Source organism: Giraffa tippelskirchi, chromosome 1 (assembly GCF_054371585.1).
Source record: "Giraffa tippelskirchi isolate mGirTip1 chromosome 1, T2T-mGirTip1v1.2.pri, whole genome shotgun sequence".
NCBI classification, from domain to species: Eukaryota; Metazoa; Chordata; class Mammalia; order Artiodactyla; family Giraffidae; genus Giraffa; species Giraffa tippelskirchi.
This window is the reverse complement of record NC_137275.1, coordinates 8,470,994-8,486,409: the sequence shown is the minus strand read 5'-3', so window position 1 is coordinate 8,486,409 and position 15,416 is coordinate 8,470,994. Positions and strand designations below refer to the sequence as shown.

The window sequence follows — 15,416 nt, the reverse complement described above, 5'->3', positions numbered from 1 at the left end:
TTACGGAGGAGCAGGGAGGCATCGTGGTCGTCTCTAAGCTGAGACCAGGGAAACGTGAGTTTGAAGTGGTGTGCTGTGCTTCTCAGGGGGCTCTCAGGGGGAAGCCCCTGGCATTTCGGGCTGTGGAGTCGGGGGCTGTCCTGTGTCTTGTAGGATGCTTGGCACTTCAGTCCTCCTCCCTTCTACAAACGTGGACCAGTGTTGCCAAACGTCATGATGCCAAGAACCACTTGTGTGTATTTCTATTGCCCCTCAGGGCAATCGCTCCCCCTACATGGGTTTCAGAACCGCTGGAGCTGAAGTGGCCCAGCTGAGCTCTCCAGCAGACAAGTCCTTATGCAGCGCTGATGTTTGCTTTCAGCTTTGTTAAGAGAGCTGCACCCCCTTACATCCCAGCTACACCATCTGGTAAGGCTGTGCCTAGGGTGGGCGGTATTAAACTGAGTCACACGTGGAGAACACCTTGGATAAGCAATTCTGGGGAACCAACCTAGAACCATCGAGTGCAAAGATGGTTCACCTAGGAGTATGGAGTCTTGCAACCTGGTCTGGCTTCTTACCCTTAACTAACTTTAAGACAGATCACTTTAGAATTTTGAGCTTTGGTTAAATTCAAACATATCATGTTCCTTGTCTCTGAAGCCCCTTCCAGATATAACATTCAATTCTCCTGAGAGAGGCCATTGCCAACTCAAGTCTGAATGTGCAAATGGAACAGTATAGCTAAGACCAATTATTTAAAGAGATGAAACAGCTTTCACAGGGAGACATTTTAAAATAGAGAAAAAAAAAATTCTTAACACTCAAGTTTTGGGAAACATTTTATAATTTATATATAAAATCTCAGTAAGAAACAATGTAAAATGACAGAAATATCCACCTTACATTAAGAGTCCAAAAAAACAAAAAAAATTCACACACACTGAATGTAAATTTTAATTATAAAACAAGAATATGAACAAAACATTTTAAAATAATCTCAATTATTTGGCAACTCATCACATCATTGCTAGAGACAAACTTGATCTTAAGGAAAGTTTAATTTTATGAAAAACTTAAGTTGGACAGTTTGCTCATATGGGAGTTAAAACATGTTTAAAAAAGAATCTGGCAATAAAGCCAGGTTCTATCTTGAAATAATTGTGTATAAAACAACATATAATCCTGAAGCTCGACAGACAGGAGTGACCTAATCTTCAATGCATTTCTCTTCGCTGAAAAAGACACTGTGGAAAGAATGCGGGGCAGCACAGGGAGACACGGGTACCGACAGAGGGGTTTCTGCTGCAGGTGACAGACCCAGAGCCCCCAACGCCCGAGGGGCTGGTAGTAAAGTCGCAGATGCGAGCATCACCTACAAACGAATTACATTCTTAAAAAACAGTCACGACTGTGAAAGGAAAGCAATGGAGACCCTTTCTTGAGCTAACCTACTTTACTCAGATACATGCGAGAAGCGTCTGTATTTCCTGAAGATGAGATTCAGTACTTACGGGGGAGGCAGAGTCCTAAAACATCTCTACTGATGACTGCATAGCATTTAAAATCCCCTTTTTTATTAAAAAAACAATAATAATAAAATAAAATAAACAGATATATAGTAAAGTTCACAGATAAGTTTTCTCTGTAAAATAAATAAAGTGTTCATTGATTAGCATCATACATAGAGTAAAATACAACCTATTTTTACATGTTTATATACTGTACACAGATTACCAGTGGGCAGCCTGGTGTCTGATGGGCTGGAAGGGTTTGCATGAGTGACGTGTCACATCGGGAAATCCCAATTTCGAATGTTAAAATATACAACTACTTTGTTTTGAGTTCAGATACAAAGTAAACTTATCTTCCTTTATCTGAAATTAATGTACATAATACCTCTATGAACAATAGTTTATAAAGCTGTTTAGAACGTAACAAGAAAAAGCTCGCACCTAGGGACTTGGCGCGCATGGCCTCCCCGGGCTGAACGCTGCAGCCCGTGGCCCTGAGGCGCGTCCCTCTTCTCGGCCCCGTGGCCCCTGCGGACCAGCCGGGGTGACCGCGGTCCCATTACCGCTTTGCCTTCTTCACTGGGGTCTCCTCCACCCTCTGCTGGCCTCTGGTGCGCGCCCCAGGGGGGCTGGCTTCTCTCTTGCGCTTGGCAGAAGGGGAGAGCTGTGCCTTTGATCTGCAGGAAACAGAGGTCAAGGCTGTGGTTAAGACTCAACTAAAAGGACCTGCTTCAAATAATTTGGGAGTTCTTCAAACACTGGAAGGTTTTTGAACTTGAGAGCCAATAAGAGGAAAGCTGGGTAAGAGCTATACGGGAAAAGGGGACCCTGGAAGAGCCTGTGCTGACTGGCTGTCTACCGACAGCCTCACCCCTAAGAGGCCACGAGGAGGAGTCAGGAAGCCCCCGCTCTGCTTCCAGGCGGGTGTCGACCCTGGTCAAGTCACTTTCTTCTCGAGCACCTGGTTCTGGTATCTACACAGTAGAGACTGCAACAGCCAGTCCCGCGTAGAAACAACTGGCGTGAACACAGCAGGATGGCATACCTGGGCGCACACACACCCGCACTCACAGGATGCTCCCAGAGGAGAGCTGGCAGTCTTGGAGGGTGTGGGAACTCGAGAAGAGCTCTCCATCCAGGCTCCCGGCCAGCAGCCCAGCCCAGCCATGCTCTCCGTCCCGCCCGCAGAATGACTTTGTCGGAAATGTCAAGTTAATCACGTCCACGTCACCATCTTGTTTATCTCCGTCCTTAGGCTCTCTGATGCCTTCAGTACAGAATCATCCGGAGCACAACCGAGTCCCTTACCACCTGCCCGTGACACCCTCCCGGACTGCTGACAAAGCAGGCTCGTTTCCACAAACGCAGTGTTCTCTCACACTGTCTACTTTGGCACCTAACTTTTTTTTTGGTTTCCCCGCGACTCAGTGGTAAAGAATTCGCCTGCAGTGCAGGAGACAGAGTAGACACAGGTTCGATCCCTGAGTTGGGAAGATCCCCTGGAGAAGGGCATGGCAACCCACTCCAGTATTCCTGCCTGGAGAATCCTCATGGACAGAGGAGCCTGGCAGGCTACAGTCCATAGGGTTGCACAGAGTCGGACACAACTGAAGCCACTGAGCATGCACGCAATTTTTAAAAATACCCTACACCTCCTATCTGGCAAACTTCATTCTGGAGCCTCAGTTCAAAAACAACTCCTTCTGGGAACACTTGCTCATCACAGAGCAACCTGCCCTTCGGAAAACCCGCAGACAGCACTTGTCTCCCCCACCACTGCACTTCTGGTTGTTCAGTTGTCCACTGGGGCTTTTCAAATTGCAGGTTACAGCCATTATTTTAAAACAATGTATTAATAGAACACAATAGACAATACCATTGATATCACATCTATTTAGTTTGGGCATGAACATTTTGTTTAAGTGACAGAGGCACTATTGCAAAAGACATTCTTCCTGTGAGCCACCTGCTGTCAAGAGAGTTTGAAAACCAGCTACACACACGTCCCCCCAGTTAAGACAGGATGTTTCTCCTGTTTCCTCAGGGCAGCTGCGGAGGTTATTCATTTTCCTCTCTCCAGGGCCTAGTACAAAGTCCGATCTGTGTACATGAGCAATAAATGTTATAGCAAAGAATGAAGACGCTTGGATAACTAAAATGACAGGAGCTGGAGAAACGGGACTTCACTGATGTGGAGACATGTCTGCTCACTGTTCCTTTGACAGCAGAGGTAAATACGCTCAAACTGAGTCAGATAAAGCTGAGTCAGATATTGTTGTATACGATGCTGTTTTAGCACAGTATTATCTATGCATGTGTTGAGAATGGCTAACAAGCAGTTGCTTGTCAATATCCCGTTGCAAGCCGTGTCCGGGGAGAGCCACCTGTGGCTCTCACAGAGTGGCCAGCTGTTTACCCAGGAGTGGGTGTGTGGTAGCACAGTGCTGACGCCACGCAGCGGAGAACAGAAGCTTGGCTCAGGTGCTTCTGTCCAGGGGCGTGAGCTTGGCCAGGCAGGCCCTTTCTTCCCGCCCAGAGGGTGGCCTGTGCCCAGCGGCTCTGGCAGCACCTGGGAGCTCGTCACCAATGCAGACTCTTAGGTCTTGCCCCAATACTACAGAAGCAGAGCCTGCGTCTCAGCAAGAAGCCAGTGACTGGCCTGCGCATTTGAATTGAAGAAATAATGAACCAGACCTTTGTGAGATTCTTCTCCTCACATACACAATAAGGATAAATGCTACAGTTTACTTACTGAGGATCAATGGGAGAGAATCCATGTGAAAGGCGCCTGCCACTTCAGTTTGCCTCTCTTTCTGTCACGGGAAATAATAGCGTGTGCAAGTACGCACGCACACACACACACACACACACACACGCATGCTGTGAAGACCTAAACAGCCTTTGTATACTGGGAAGTCTTATTTTTTGATGCGATCATGTATAGAAGGTAAGTCAAGTCTCTGACCTCAAGGAAGAGGCTTATAGACCAGGGAGGAAGATAAAATGAACGCCCCTAAAGCAACGGCACGTGCCACTGCCCACTGCACAGACTGGGCCGGAAGGGCAGAGGACGGGGAAGCAGGCAGGGTGTGTGCGTGCAGGACGGAAGGTCCTGGTGATGGGGGCTGGTGGCGAGGGTGCTCCTCAAGGAAGAACTGGCATAGCCTGCAGGATGCAGGAAGGTGACTCAGGTGGCATGAAGGTGCCCACTGGCCCGCGGCTGTGCCTCAGGCGGGTGCTCTCCTGCTACCCCATCGCCTCGCCAGTGCTGTGACCCGCTCGACCATGCTGCAGGGCTTTAACCCAGCATCCAGCGCTGTGCCCACTTGGGGAGAAACAAGGCGTGTCTTTGGTCCTGGGGGGCAGGAGCTGATGGTAAGGAGCACAGGGTAAAGCTGGTGCAGGAGCGCTGTGAAGCAGGGAGGACTGGTGAGGCCACTGAGACTCCCTCTGGGAGTCCTTCCCACTCTGTCTACAGTTGGTTTCCACTTGGGAAGCCAAGGGCCCCCAAAGGCCGCTGTGTGGTCAGACAAGAATCTTAAAGAAACTTAGGGAGAAAGTTTCAGCACCACAAAACATCTCAGGGGGTTAAAAATGACTTGAAGTATCAGTAGGAACTCTCCTTCCTAATGGGGGAAAATTTACTAACTTCTTCACTGGTAGATAATTTTTCTTTTGCTAATTTTTGGTGATATCTAGTAGAGACTATTCCTGGGGTCCCAAGTTTGGATGCTGCGTATACAGATAGCTCTCCATGCTGCTTTCTGAGACAGGTGACAGAAAGCCTGGGCAATGGCAGCACTGAAGGCCCCCGCTGCCGAGACTAGGAAGGGCGAGGCTCCTCGTGGACAGGGCAGAGGATGGGGACGGAAAGTAGGAAAATGCCTGGTTCTCTGGGTCTTGGCTGATGAGAACTTCACATCACCCAAGACTAACTCTGCTCCCCTGACTCCGGCTTTGCTTTCACTGCGTGGGATAGTTTACCATGATTTAGAGAAAGATGAACCTGTGATAAACAAAAAACATACTGGCTGACGAAGTAAGATCCCAAAGTGCTCACCAGAGTAGAAGGCAGGCCAAGATGGATGAAAGCACAGCGTGAAGGCCCGGGAACCGGGTCTAAGAGTGCGGCCCGCACAAGCAGCAGGTGGGAGAAGGTGTGCCTCACGGGGACAAGGGATGTGCGGAGCTGCTGCGCAGCCCAGGCTGAGGGAGCCCAGCAAGCTGGATGCAGGCTGGGCTCGGTCTCTAGGAAACAAGGCGGACAGTCCTCTTCTGGATACGTCAGCACACCCCTGGCATCAACATTTGCTTCTTAAAGAGAAGAATCACCACATATACTGACAAGAACAAACAGGATGATGAGGGGGCCCAGTGCAAGAGGAGAATACCTGGAAGCTGCCTCCGGTGCTTAAGTGAAAGCTGTACAGGAGGCTCTGAGAGCAGAAGCTATGGGGAGGCCAGTGTCCACTGCATATGGAAGAAAATCTTTCCCACCCAAGGTAACACGCAGAAGCAGGAAGACCCTTCCAGAGGGGCTGGGGCACCGTGATCGAGACCCTGACGGGACAGCAGTAAGTACAGACCCACAGAGACCCCAAGTGACCCTGAGAATCTGGGAGATGATACAGGCGTCACAGCCCTAGAACCAAACCACCGACACCAAGGAATGTAAAGTGACAAGAACCCATGTGCAGACCACAGGCTCCTGCAGTGCACCGAGGAGAAGCATCGATAATCTGGGTGATTACAGAAACGTAAGTCAAATACAATTCACTTTTGAAGAATGTATTTGAAAAGGCACACGTCTCAGCTACTGCAGATGCTCACTTGAAGCATCCTGGCGCATCCTGCGTTGGGCCCCACTCCAGTGGGTGATCTCCCCGTGACGCACGAGAGGGCGTAGTGGTGCTGGGGTGTCTGTATCTAGATGCGCCCCCACCCTCTCGGTGCATGGTGAGTGTACTTCTCAGTCAGCAGGTATCTTGGTTTTGTGATTTCTAGTTATCCGAGCTGCCCCGCCTGGAAAACCTTGCCTTTAGCCCTATGAGCTCTTAATGTCTTTTGGCTCTAAAAATCTGACCAGGGCACTAAACCAGGGCACAGATAGCTAATGATGTCCAACTTTAAAGAAATTAGGAATAGGCTGATTCTAACTCTTTACATAAACACATCAGTGTCAATGTACGGCAAAAACCACTACAATATTGTAAAGTCCTTAGCCTCCAATTAAAATAAATAAATTTTAAAAAAGGCAGGCAAAAAAAATAAATAAATAAACACATCAGAACTACTATACTACAGTGGCAGATGTTAATAAGTGATACTCTTGAAATCAATATTCCTCAACTTTCCAATCTTGGATAATGAAATTATAGAAGATGGTATTAAGATTAACAGCTTGTGAGTCACATGAAAAAGGGAAAATATTGATGCTTCAGAAGTTATAAAACTGTAAAGTGATAAAACATTTCTCACAATGTGCTGTGGGAAAGGTACACTGATTGATGCTACCAGGTATAATGACACAGGGAGCGGGGGCGGCAAAGTAACACTGACAAAGTTGGACAGGTTTCCTTCCTCAGGACCACAACAAGTGTGTTACCGTGGACACTGTGGCTCAGAAGAAGCGGGAACTCACAGGCAGGCCCCAGACTCATGTGAGCCCAGCCCTCTGTTCTCCAGAGGCTTCTGGCTACGTGAGGCCTTGGGAGCATGCCCTGTGGGAAATGCAAGGCGTCACCAGCTGTGTGAGTGGAGAATGGGGGCACTCGGGTGGTCTCCCGTGACGGACCTGTGACGCGGCGCTGTGAGGTGCCCCGATGACGGGGACGGGTCGGAGCTAAGCACGCTGCGCGCACGGATCATGCTGTATGCGTCTGGTTTCCACCTACCATGCTCAGCACAGTCTCTGAGATCTAATAGTACTTGATAAATATTCATAAAGGAACCGAATAGGTTCCACCAAACAGGCATTGAAGCCTGGCAACAATTCTACAGGGCTCCTGGAAAATGGGTTAAGAGGGAGAATGGGTTTTCCCGGGGGAACTGAGATGTCAGAGGACTGGGAGCACGTGCTCTCTCTGCTGGGGATAAAACGCAGGGAGAGAGCTCACTCTGTGGCACGAGTGAGGCAAAGGGATGGAGCTCTCGCTGTGGTCTGACGGAGAGCTGGGGGAAGGTTCTGGAAGGTTCTGGAAGCTCCCCGTGGCCCCATTACCTCTGAGCCTCCGATCTGGTGCTGGACCTTGTGGTGGCTCCGGATGGCTCCTCGTCCTCCTCATCCTCCTCCTCCTCCTCAGACTCCTGGTCTTTCTTATCCTCAGTTGCTTCAGAAACTGATTTCTGACGTTTGCGTTCTGGCTCTGAGGATTCTGTTCAGACAGAAGGGTAACATCTGGACTGTACGATTCTCAAAGACACTTCCAGAGGACAGAGTCACAGAGTTTAGAACAAAGGGTATTAGGGACTTGGAGGCAGAAGAAGCGGTTTTCCACTTCCTTTTTGTTTCAGCACTTGCAATTCACAACTGTTTAACTTAATCTCAAACACATTTGGGATAGTTTACTTAGGTGGTTCACAGCCAGCATTTGCGAAAAATTCACATGTGCTCAGAAAAGCATCTGGAATGTGCCATTTCTGACACAGGATTACAGCCATTTCACACATATTTATGTAGCATTAATACTAGCTGGGCCCCACTGGATTCCTCCTCATCCAAAGAAAAAGTCTTAAAAAGGTGACTCTGACATAGTAAGACCCTGCCAGGAACATACCAGCATCATCTGACAGAGTGAGCGAACGCTTGGGCTTTCTTCCTCTCCGACGCACACTTGCCACAGATTTTTCTTCACTATCATCCTAGAAGAAATAAAGTTAACGTGGAAAGGGTGGTCACTTGAGCATTTACTAAGTTTTACTTCTAAAGGACATGTCTTGATCAGAAAATTAACACTTACATTGCTTCCACTTTGTTCTTGAAGGTTAGGTGTTTCTTTATTGGCTTCATCTTTAAGAAAAGAAAGATTTCTACATTAATATTTTACTAGTGTCAAATTAAATTTCAACAGTTTGGCTTGTCTGTGAATGTACCAGTGCTAATTAAGGCACCGCTACACAATTCATCATTGCTTTCTTGTATCAGCCAAACAAAGACTGAGATGGAATACCTAAGCAGAGAACACGTTAGAATGAAAGTCAGGACACCAAAGTCTGCATCTCAGACCTGGCATGAATAAGCTATGTGATCTGGGCCAATGACTTAAACTCCTCGAACACTGGTTTTTTATCAGTGAGAAGGAGTTGGGTTAGAATGCCTTCATGATCTCTCTCTTTCGCTTAAATATCTGAACCTGGAAAAGGAGGAGGAAGGGGGTATCTAGGGAGCCCCTGAGACGCAGCAGGAACTGCAGTTCGGGATTACAGACTTCACTCAAATCTAACATAGCTCTCTAAATAGTTTTTCCAGAGTCACATACAGTTGTCAGTTGGACCATTAAGAAGGCTGAGTGCTGAAGAATTGATGCTTTCGAACTGTGGTGTTGGAGAAGACTCTTGAGAGTCCCTTGGACTGCAAGGAGACCCAACCAGTTAATCCGAAAGGAAATCAACCCTGAATATTCATTAGAAGGACTGATGCTGAGGCTGAAACTCCAATACTTTGGCCACCTGATGCGAAGAGCCAACTCTATGAAAAAGACCCTGATGCTAGGCAAGACTGAGGGCATGAGGAGAAAGGGGACAGCAGAGGATGAGATGGTTGGATGGTATCACTAACTCAATGGACATGAGTTTGAGCCAACTCTGGGAGATAGTGAAGGACAGGGAAGCTTGGAGTGCTGCAGTCCATGGGGTTGTAAGAGTCAGACATGACTTAGGGACTGAACAACAACAAACAGTACAAGCACCATTTGACAGGGAGGAAATGAGGCTTGAGCAACTTGGTTAAGTACTTTGTTCAGAGTTCCATAACCAATACATGGGGTGGGAACTGGATTCTTAGGACTCCATATATTTCCATGATGGGATCTAGAAAAGTATATTGGGTAAGCCTATTTTAGGTTGTGCATACCTATTCTTTATGTATTTGTTTCCTGTAGACGTTACCATTTTCTGAGAATGTATCTTGGTAAGAAAAGTGAAATTTACTTCAATGCACTGTTAGAAGCCAAAATTATGAACATGTTGATTAGACAACTCAACAACCCAGAGGTGAACTTATCATTAATGACAACTGTGTAGCTGCCCTTTCTGAAAGTTCCCTATACTAACGTAGATGCCAGAGTTAAAAAACAAGAAAAAGGCCCACAAAGAAGAATCCAGTCTTAAACTGGTCATCGTTACCCGGATTCAGAAAACTACTGCTGAACAACAGCACTAAAACATAATCATGTAGCTTAAAATAGAGTCTTTAAAGGGCATTTGAGTTATGGAGACTTCTTGTTGTGAGGACTTAAAATATACAATTATGGATAAAAAGATGGTTAAAAACAAAGCATTCTTTTTTTTGTTAAAAAGAAAACCTTAACTTTCAAAGAGATAAGAAGAAGTAGAGATCCCACACATAGTTAAATGTGGAAAAATTCTCAAATTACACATTTGCTCTTTTCTTGCTGATCAGAATATATATTTCTTGATATCACCATACTATTTATTTGATCCAAAACAGCTGTCATATTCCTTTTTTTTTTTTTTTTTTGCCTAATCAACACTTAAAAGCCCACCAATGGCTCTTTTTGCTTTTATGTAAAAAGAAAAATTTAAACCATGAAATTAAATATACACATGGTAAAAATTTTGGAAAATGCAGGCACAAGAGAAAACATGAAATCTTCCTATTATCTCACCAAGGTGGCTCAGACGGTAAAGAATCCACCTGCAATGTGGGAGACCTGGGTTCCATCCCTGGGTTGGGAAGATCCCCTGGAGGAAGGCATGGCAACCCACTCCAGTGTTCTTGCCTGGATGTCCCCATGGACAGAGGAGCCTGGCGGGCTACAGTTCACGGGGTCACAAACAGTCAGACACGACTGAGCGACCAAGCACAGCACAGCGCTAATCATTATCAACAGTTTGCAATATTTTTTTCTCCTTGGAATGAGGACAAAAATACCTCATTGAAACAATTTTATCTCCTGCATCCTAGCTCTGTAAGCAGTACCAGCTGCTTTTAAAATTCTTCTGCTGAAAACAACAGGCTCTTGGGAAGAATTCTTATCTTCCTGATAAGAGCTCTCAGTCCCCAGGTTCATCTGTTTTTCCCTTAAACAAGTCCAGGAAAGTAGGGTCTGGACGAGGCCGTGCCACCCCCGTCCTTTCTGAAGGCTTCCTGGACTGACAAAGACAAGAATGCCTCAGATCACAGGAAAAGCCAGCAACTAGAATCTCTCATGGCTACAAGGGCAGCTGCTTTTACCAAGGAAGCCACTCACTTCATTGAGAAACAAGGACGTCTGAAACCCTCCCCAGCCTGTGGTTTCCCCGGCCCGCGCCCCGTGCCCCCCTTCCTTAGATCGCACACAGAGTGATGCTGCCAGGTACACACCCGCTTGCATGACTTTCAGCTTGCCGCCGGGTGCAGACTGTTCTACCTAAGTTTAAACGAGGAAAAAAAAGTGAAGTCACTGGTTTGTCATCATCACATAGGAAGTCAATCAACAACGTGAAGAAGGTTCAAGACCTCCGTTTATTATGTAGGCAGAGTATCTGTAACCTGCTTCCTGCAGTGGATTAAATACACCCAGCAAATACGGATGGCTACAAATCTGAACTCACAGGTCTCTCCCCAAGGAATAGGGCTGCCACACGCCTCTTCCCCAGTCATGCTGCTGCTGCTGTGAGCACTGGAGGTGACAGAGGCCTGCTGTTAACATTCCCCAACCTGGCAAACCATCTTCTGAGTGCCGGTAAAGGCACTCACACTTTTCTATGTGGCTCTTTGCTGTAGCTGTCTTGTAAGAATTGTAGTGAGATAATGATTTCTTCATATGCAGGGAAATGGGAGTTTGGAGAGGGTCATGTGACTGGCCCCGTGTCACAGAATCTGGGAGCAAGTCGTCAGTGGAGACATGTCTGTTCTCTTAACAAAGCTATCACTGAAACTCATGCAATGAAGTGTTGGTGCAATGATTTTGTTGGGTACACACTTAGGGTCAAAGATAAAGAACGGTAAAAAAGATCAAGTATTACCACAGACTTTCCTGCACTGAAATTAGTGTCCATTCTAATAAAAAAGGAACTCCATTGAAAGCAGTAAGACAGACACTTTGCAGGGTTCCAGAAAGAAGCTGTTACCTAAAAATCATATAAAACAGCTATTTTCTATGTTTTAATCAAGGATGACAAGAAGATAAGTCGGTAGATAATTTTTATACAGCCGATCTGACAGGTGAGGATAGAGTCAGACTAAATTACAATGAATATAATTATGTTTATATGATGTTATTAGTAATTAAAATATTATCTGAATGGTTATTGATGTTTTATTTTAAAAAGTTTCTTTAAAACTTTTCATATACTTAAAAAAAAAAAAAGCTAGTTGCAAATACTAATATTGCAGTGTACTCTTTCAGGTCAAGAGCAGCCAGTTGAAGAGTTCTCATCTTTCGCAATTACTTACAGTGACAAGGCCAGCATCTGTTTTGCAGTCATCTTCTGAAAAACAGGAAATAAAAATCCCACTTAGAAAATCAGTTTGAAAATTTCTTGTGTGTGAACTGAAAGCACACCAAATACCTACTTGTTTTTAATGATGTTTCTACAGGGTGTTTACGAGGTCTTCCTCTTTTCCTTTTAATAATTACTGGCTGATCTTCCTAAGGGGGAAAGGGAAAAAAAAAAAGGGAATAAAAAAGTTCTATTATCTATTACATAAATAGTTTGCTTTCTCAAAATGGAATTTAGAGTTCCCTCCCAAGAGGGTTCAAATCCCAGCTTTGGCTCTTAAAAACACACGTGACCTTGGGCTTAGTGGTTCATTTTTCTCGGTGCACTCACCTCACCTGAGAAACTCTGGTAACCGCGTTATGAATTCATGGAGCCCTGAGGACTATGAGATAATGAGGTAATGGAAGTGCTCAGTGTCAGCTTTTATTTCTGTAATAAATATGTACGTCCACTTCGTGGGGATTTATTCCTGGTCACTTGTGATCAAATGCCATCCCTTACAAAAAATAAAGGAGGCCAGCAAAGACAAACAGAACTATTAAAAAGCTGTATCAAGACAGGCAAACTTGGCGATGGTTATCTAGAGGATCTGGCTGGGGCACAGCTTGTTTCCCTTGATTTATGGGCCTGCACCTCAGGTCACTGCGACTCTGTGTCCCGCTGGGTTCTCTGCAAATCCCAAGGGGCCTGGAGCGGCAGAACTGGAGGCTTGCCTCTCCTGCAGCCTCTCAGGAGTCCCTGACCTCGCCCCGTCAGCCTGGGTCCCGGCTGGCACTCGTGGCCGGTGCTCCACACAGCCTGCCGCTGCTCCCTTTTCGTCCCGTGGGACCTCAGGGCTCTGCAGCCCCATCCTCTGCCCTGAGCTGGAGCCTGGCTTGGCTGTGCCAAGCTTCCCGATCAGGAAGGGACATGGACACTGAGGTACAGATCTGGGCTCATCCCATGGGGCTGACAGAAGGAGGTCTCATACAAATGTTGGGAGAAAATGAAGACACAGAGGACAAAATACATCAAAATGACACTGATCAGGTGCTCTGCGTGAAATGCTGTCCGCTGCACTAAAAAAGAGCTACTTCAAAAGCATTTGAGAACAACTTTGGGTAAGAGCACACTGATGCACTCACTCTATTTTTAGGATTTGAAAAAATCTGAACAAATAAATACGAAAAACATCTCTCACCTCCTGAGATTTCACTGTGTCATCGTCATTCTGCTCTGTCTTTTCACCAGCAGCTTCACTGCTGCTGGATTCATCTGCAGAAAGAGCAGAGCTCGTTACCGCTGGGACCACACTCAGCCCACCAAGATGACCTCAGTCATCCGCATGCACACAGAGTCCATTCTCAGGTGGACACACTAGAGCTCGTAAGCCAGAGTCTGGTTAACCAATAAGCAGCACATTTAGTGTAGAACAGGACCTCGATTAAAAACGATCTCCCAGCCCTGTTATACTCAGCAGGACACACTGTGCTATATGAAGGGAAGAAAGGTCAGCAAACCGCAGTTTCTGGCGGCGAAGCCTGGTGAGAGAGGCGCTGACTGCTTTGAAGGATTAGTCTCTCTCAAAACAGTTTAACTGAGGAGATGTCTTACTCACCTTTTTCTTCCATGGCCCTTGAAGCAGCGCTGTCTGTCTTAGAACTTGCTTTAGATAACTCTTCCAAATCTCCAGAGTTCTCTTCCTATGGAGAAGTTGAACAAGACAAGAAGCTCCCTTCTCATAACCATTTCAATATAATTATTTCAAAAATAATTTCCTAGCCTGTTTATTTGACATTTTTTTTAAAAAGTAACTATTTTGCTGCTTGGCAGACTACACAAAAAGATTAAATTCTGAAGGCAGAAAAACAAAAGATAAGGTTATAAAGCAACAAGGCCATTATTTTTTTCCCTGCAAAATGGAAACTGCTCTTTTTGCTGACCCTGGACTTTTCAAGAGAAACTCCAAAGAAAGAATTTAAAAGAATTTCCAACAGATATTTTTTTCTTTGGTGGTGGAGGGGAGGGACCGGAGGAAAGGGGTAAAGGAGAAGGAGTCAAAGAGAACTTCTAGTGTCCAAATGGGCTGATTTAGAGAAATGGTCTATCAATGGTTATACTATCTGCCCTTAGTTGCAAAAAAGTTTTGAGCATGAAATACCTGTTGTTTATACTCTAGTATTAATATAATGTATACACAAAATTATACAAACTAAATTTAAAATCAGAGGGCTGTTTTATATATGGAATTTTTAAATAAAAATAATTAAGTCAGAGTATATTTAAATTTAACATTAAAAACCTTACATGAAGTTAAAAGTGAAGTGAAAGTCGCTCAGTCGTGTCCGACTCTTTGCGACCCCATGGACTGTAGCCCACCCCAGGCTCCTCCGTCCATGGAATTTTCCAGGCAAGAGTACTGAAGTGGGTTGCCATTCCCTTCTCCAAGGGATCTTCCCAACCCAGGGATTGAACCCAGGTCTCCCGCATTGCAGGTGGGTCCTTTACCGTCTGAGCCACCAGGGAAGCCCTACATGAAGTTAAAGAAAAACTTAAAAAGCTACCCTTTAATCTGTCTCTCTCCAAATTAAGGAGTATTGTCTCGAGATTTTTGTCCTCACTAGTCAGGTGAAGGGCTGGGCTTTTGAAAACCTGTTTCTTTCCTTGGCCATGACGAACTGAAATTCATGACAATGTATGACTTCACCTCTTTGGTTGTTAAAATTCTTTTACTACTTTTTATTTAGTATGTCAGTTACTGGGGGAAAAAAGGAGACTATATAAACTGGCTTCAGTGGGCTGGCAGTCAGCTGCATATATTTTTGGAAGCTGACTTAATACTTTTAGAACAAGCTGGAAAAAAATAGATTAGGGAAAGAGAGAGAATGAGAAGATAGAGGCAAACTGGAACAGTCAATGAGAAGTATTGAGTCTCAGGAATGTAAGAATATCTACGAAGAGGAGAAACCTGGCCTAAAACAAAAGACAGGGTAAGAACAGAAATAAATATTTGTGAGTTACTTCCCCAAGGCACAAGATAAAAATAAGACCACAGGAAAAAAGGCAATGAGTGAGGCCTCATCCTTGGACAATCCATATTTTAGGGGCTGGAGGTATGGTAACGAGAAGGCTGTGTATTAAAATTTTTAAATCCCATGTATCGCTGCATTTCACTATTCTGACACAAGTATATCTGTAATAAAGCCTATTATACTTGGGAACAACCCTGGAAGTCTAAAGAAGTCAATAATACCACTGAACAAAAACCTAAGCAATGAT

The 15,416-nt window shown here is 45.4% G+C and overlaps 1 protein-coding gene across 2 annotated transcripts in view; it reads right to left on the bottom strand.

Annotated features, from left to right (window-relative positions):
* Window positions 1-808: 808 nt before the first annotated feature.
* BOD1L1 (biorientation of chromosomes in cell division 1 like 1) overlaps window positions 809-15,416 on the bottom strand; it is a 51,570-nt gene continuing 36,962 nt past the window's right edge. For both annotated transcript variants that reach the window (XM_081485727.1, XM_081485784.1), the window contains exons 18-26: window positions 13,756-13,840; window positions 13,339-13,412; window positions 12,232-12,307; window positions 12,112-12,146; window positions 11,038-11,083; window positions 8,453-8,502; window positions 8,270-8,354; window positions 7,714-7,867; window positions 809-2,170 (exon numbers count right to left, since the gene is read on the bottom strand). In XM_081485727.1, the coding sequence (XP_081341853.1) occupies window positions 2,053-2,170; window positions 7,714-7,867; window positions 8,270-8,354; window positions 8,453-8,502; window positions 11,038-11,083; window positions 12,112-12,146; window positions 12,232-12,307; window positions 13,339-13,412; window positions 13,756-13,840 (723 nt within the window). In that variant the 3' untranslated portion in view covers window positions 809-2,052. The remainder of the gene's footprint in view (window positions 2,171-7,713; window positions 7,868-8,269; window positions 8,355-8,452; window positions 8,503-11,037; window positions 11,084-12,111; window positions 12,147-12,231; window positions 12,308-13,338; window positions 13,413-13,755; window positions 13,841-15,416) is intronic.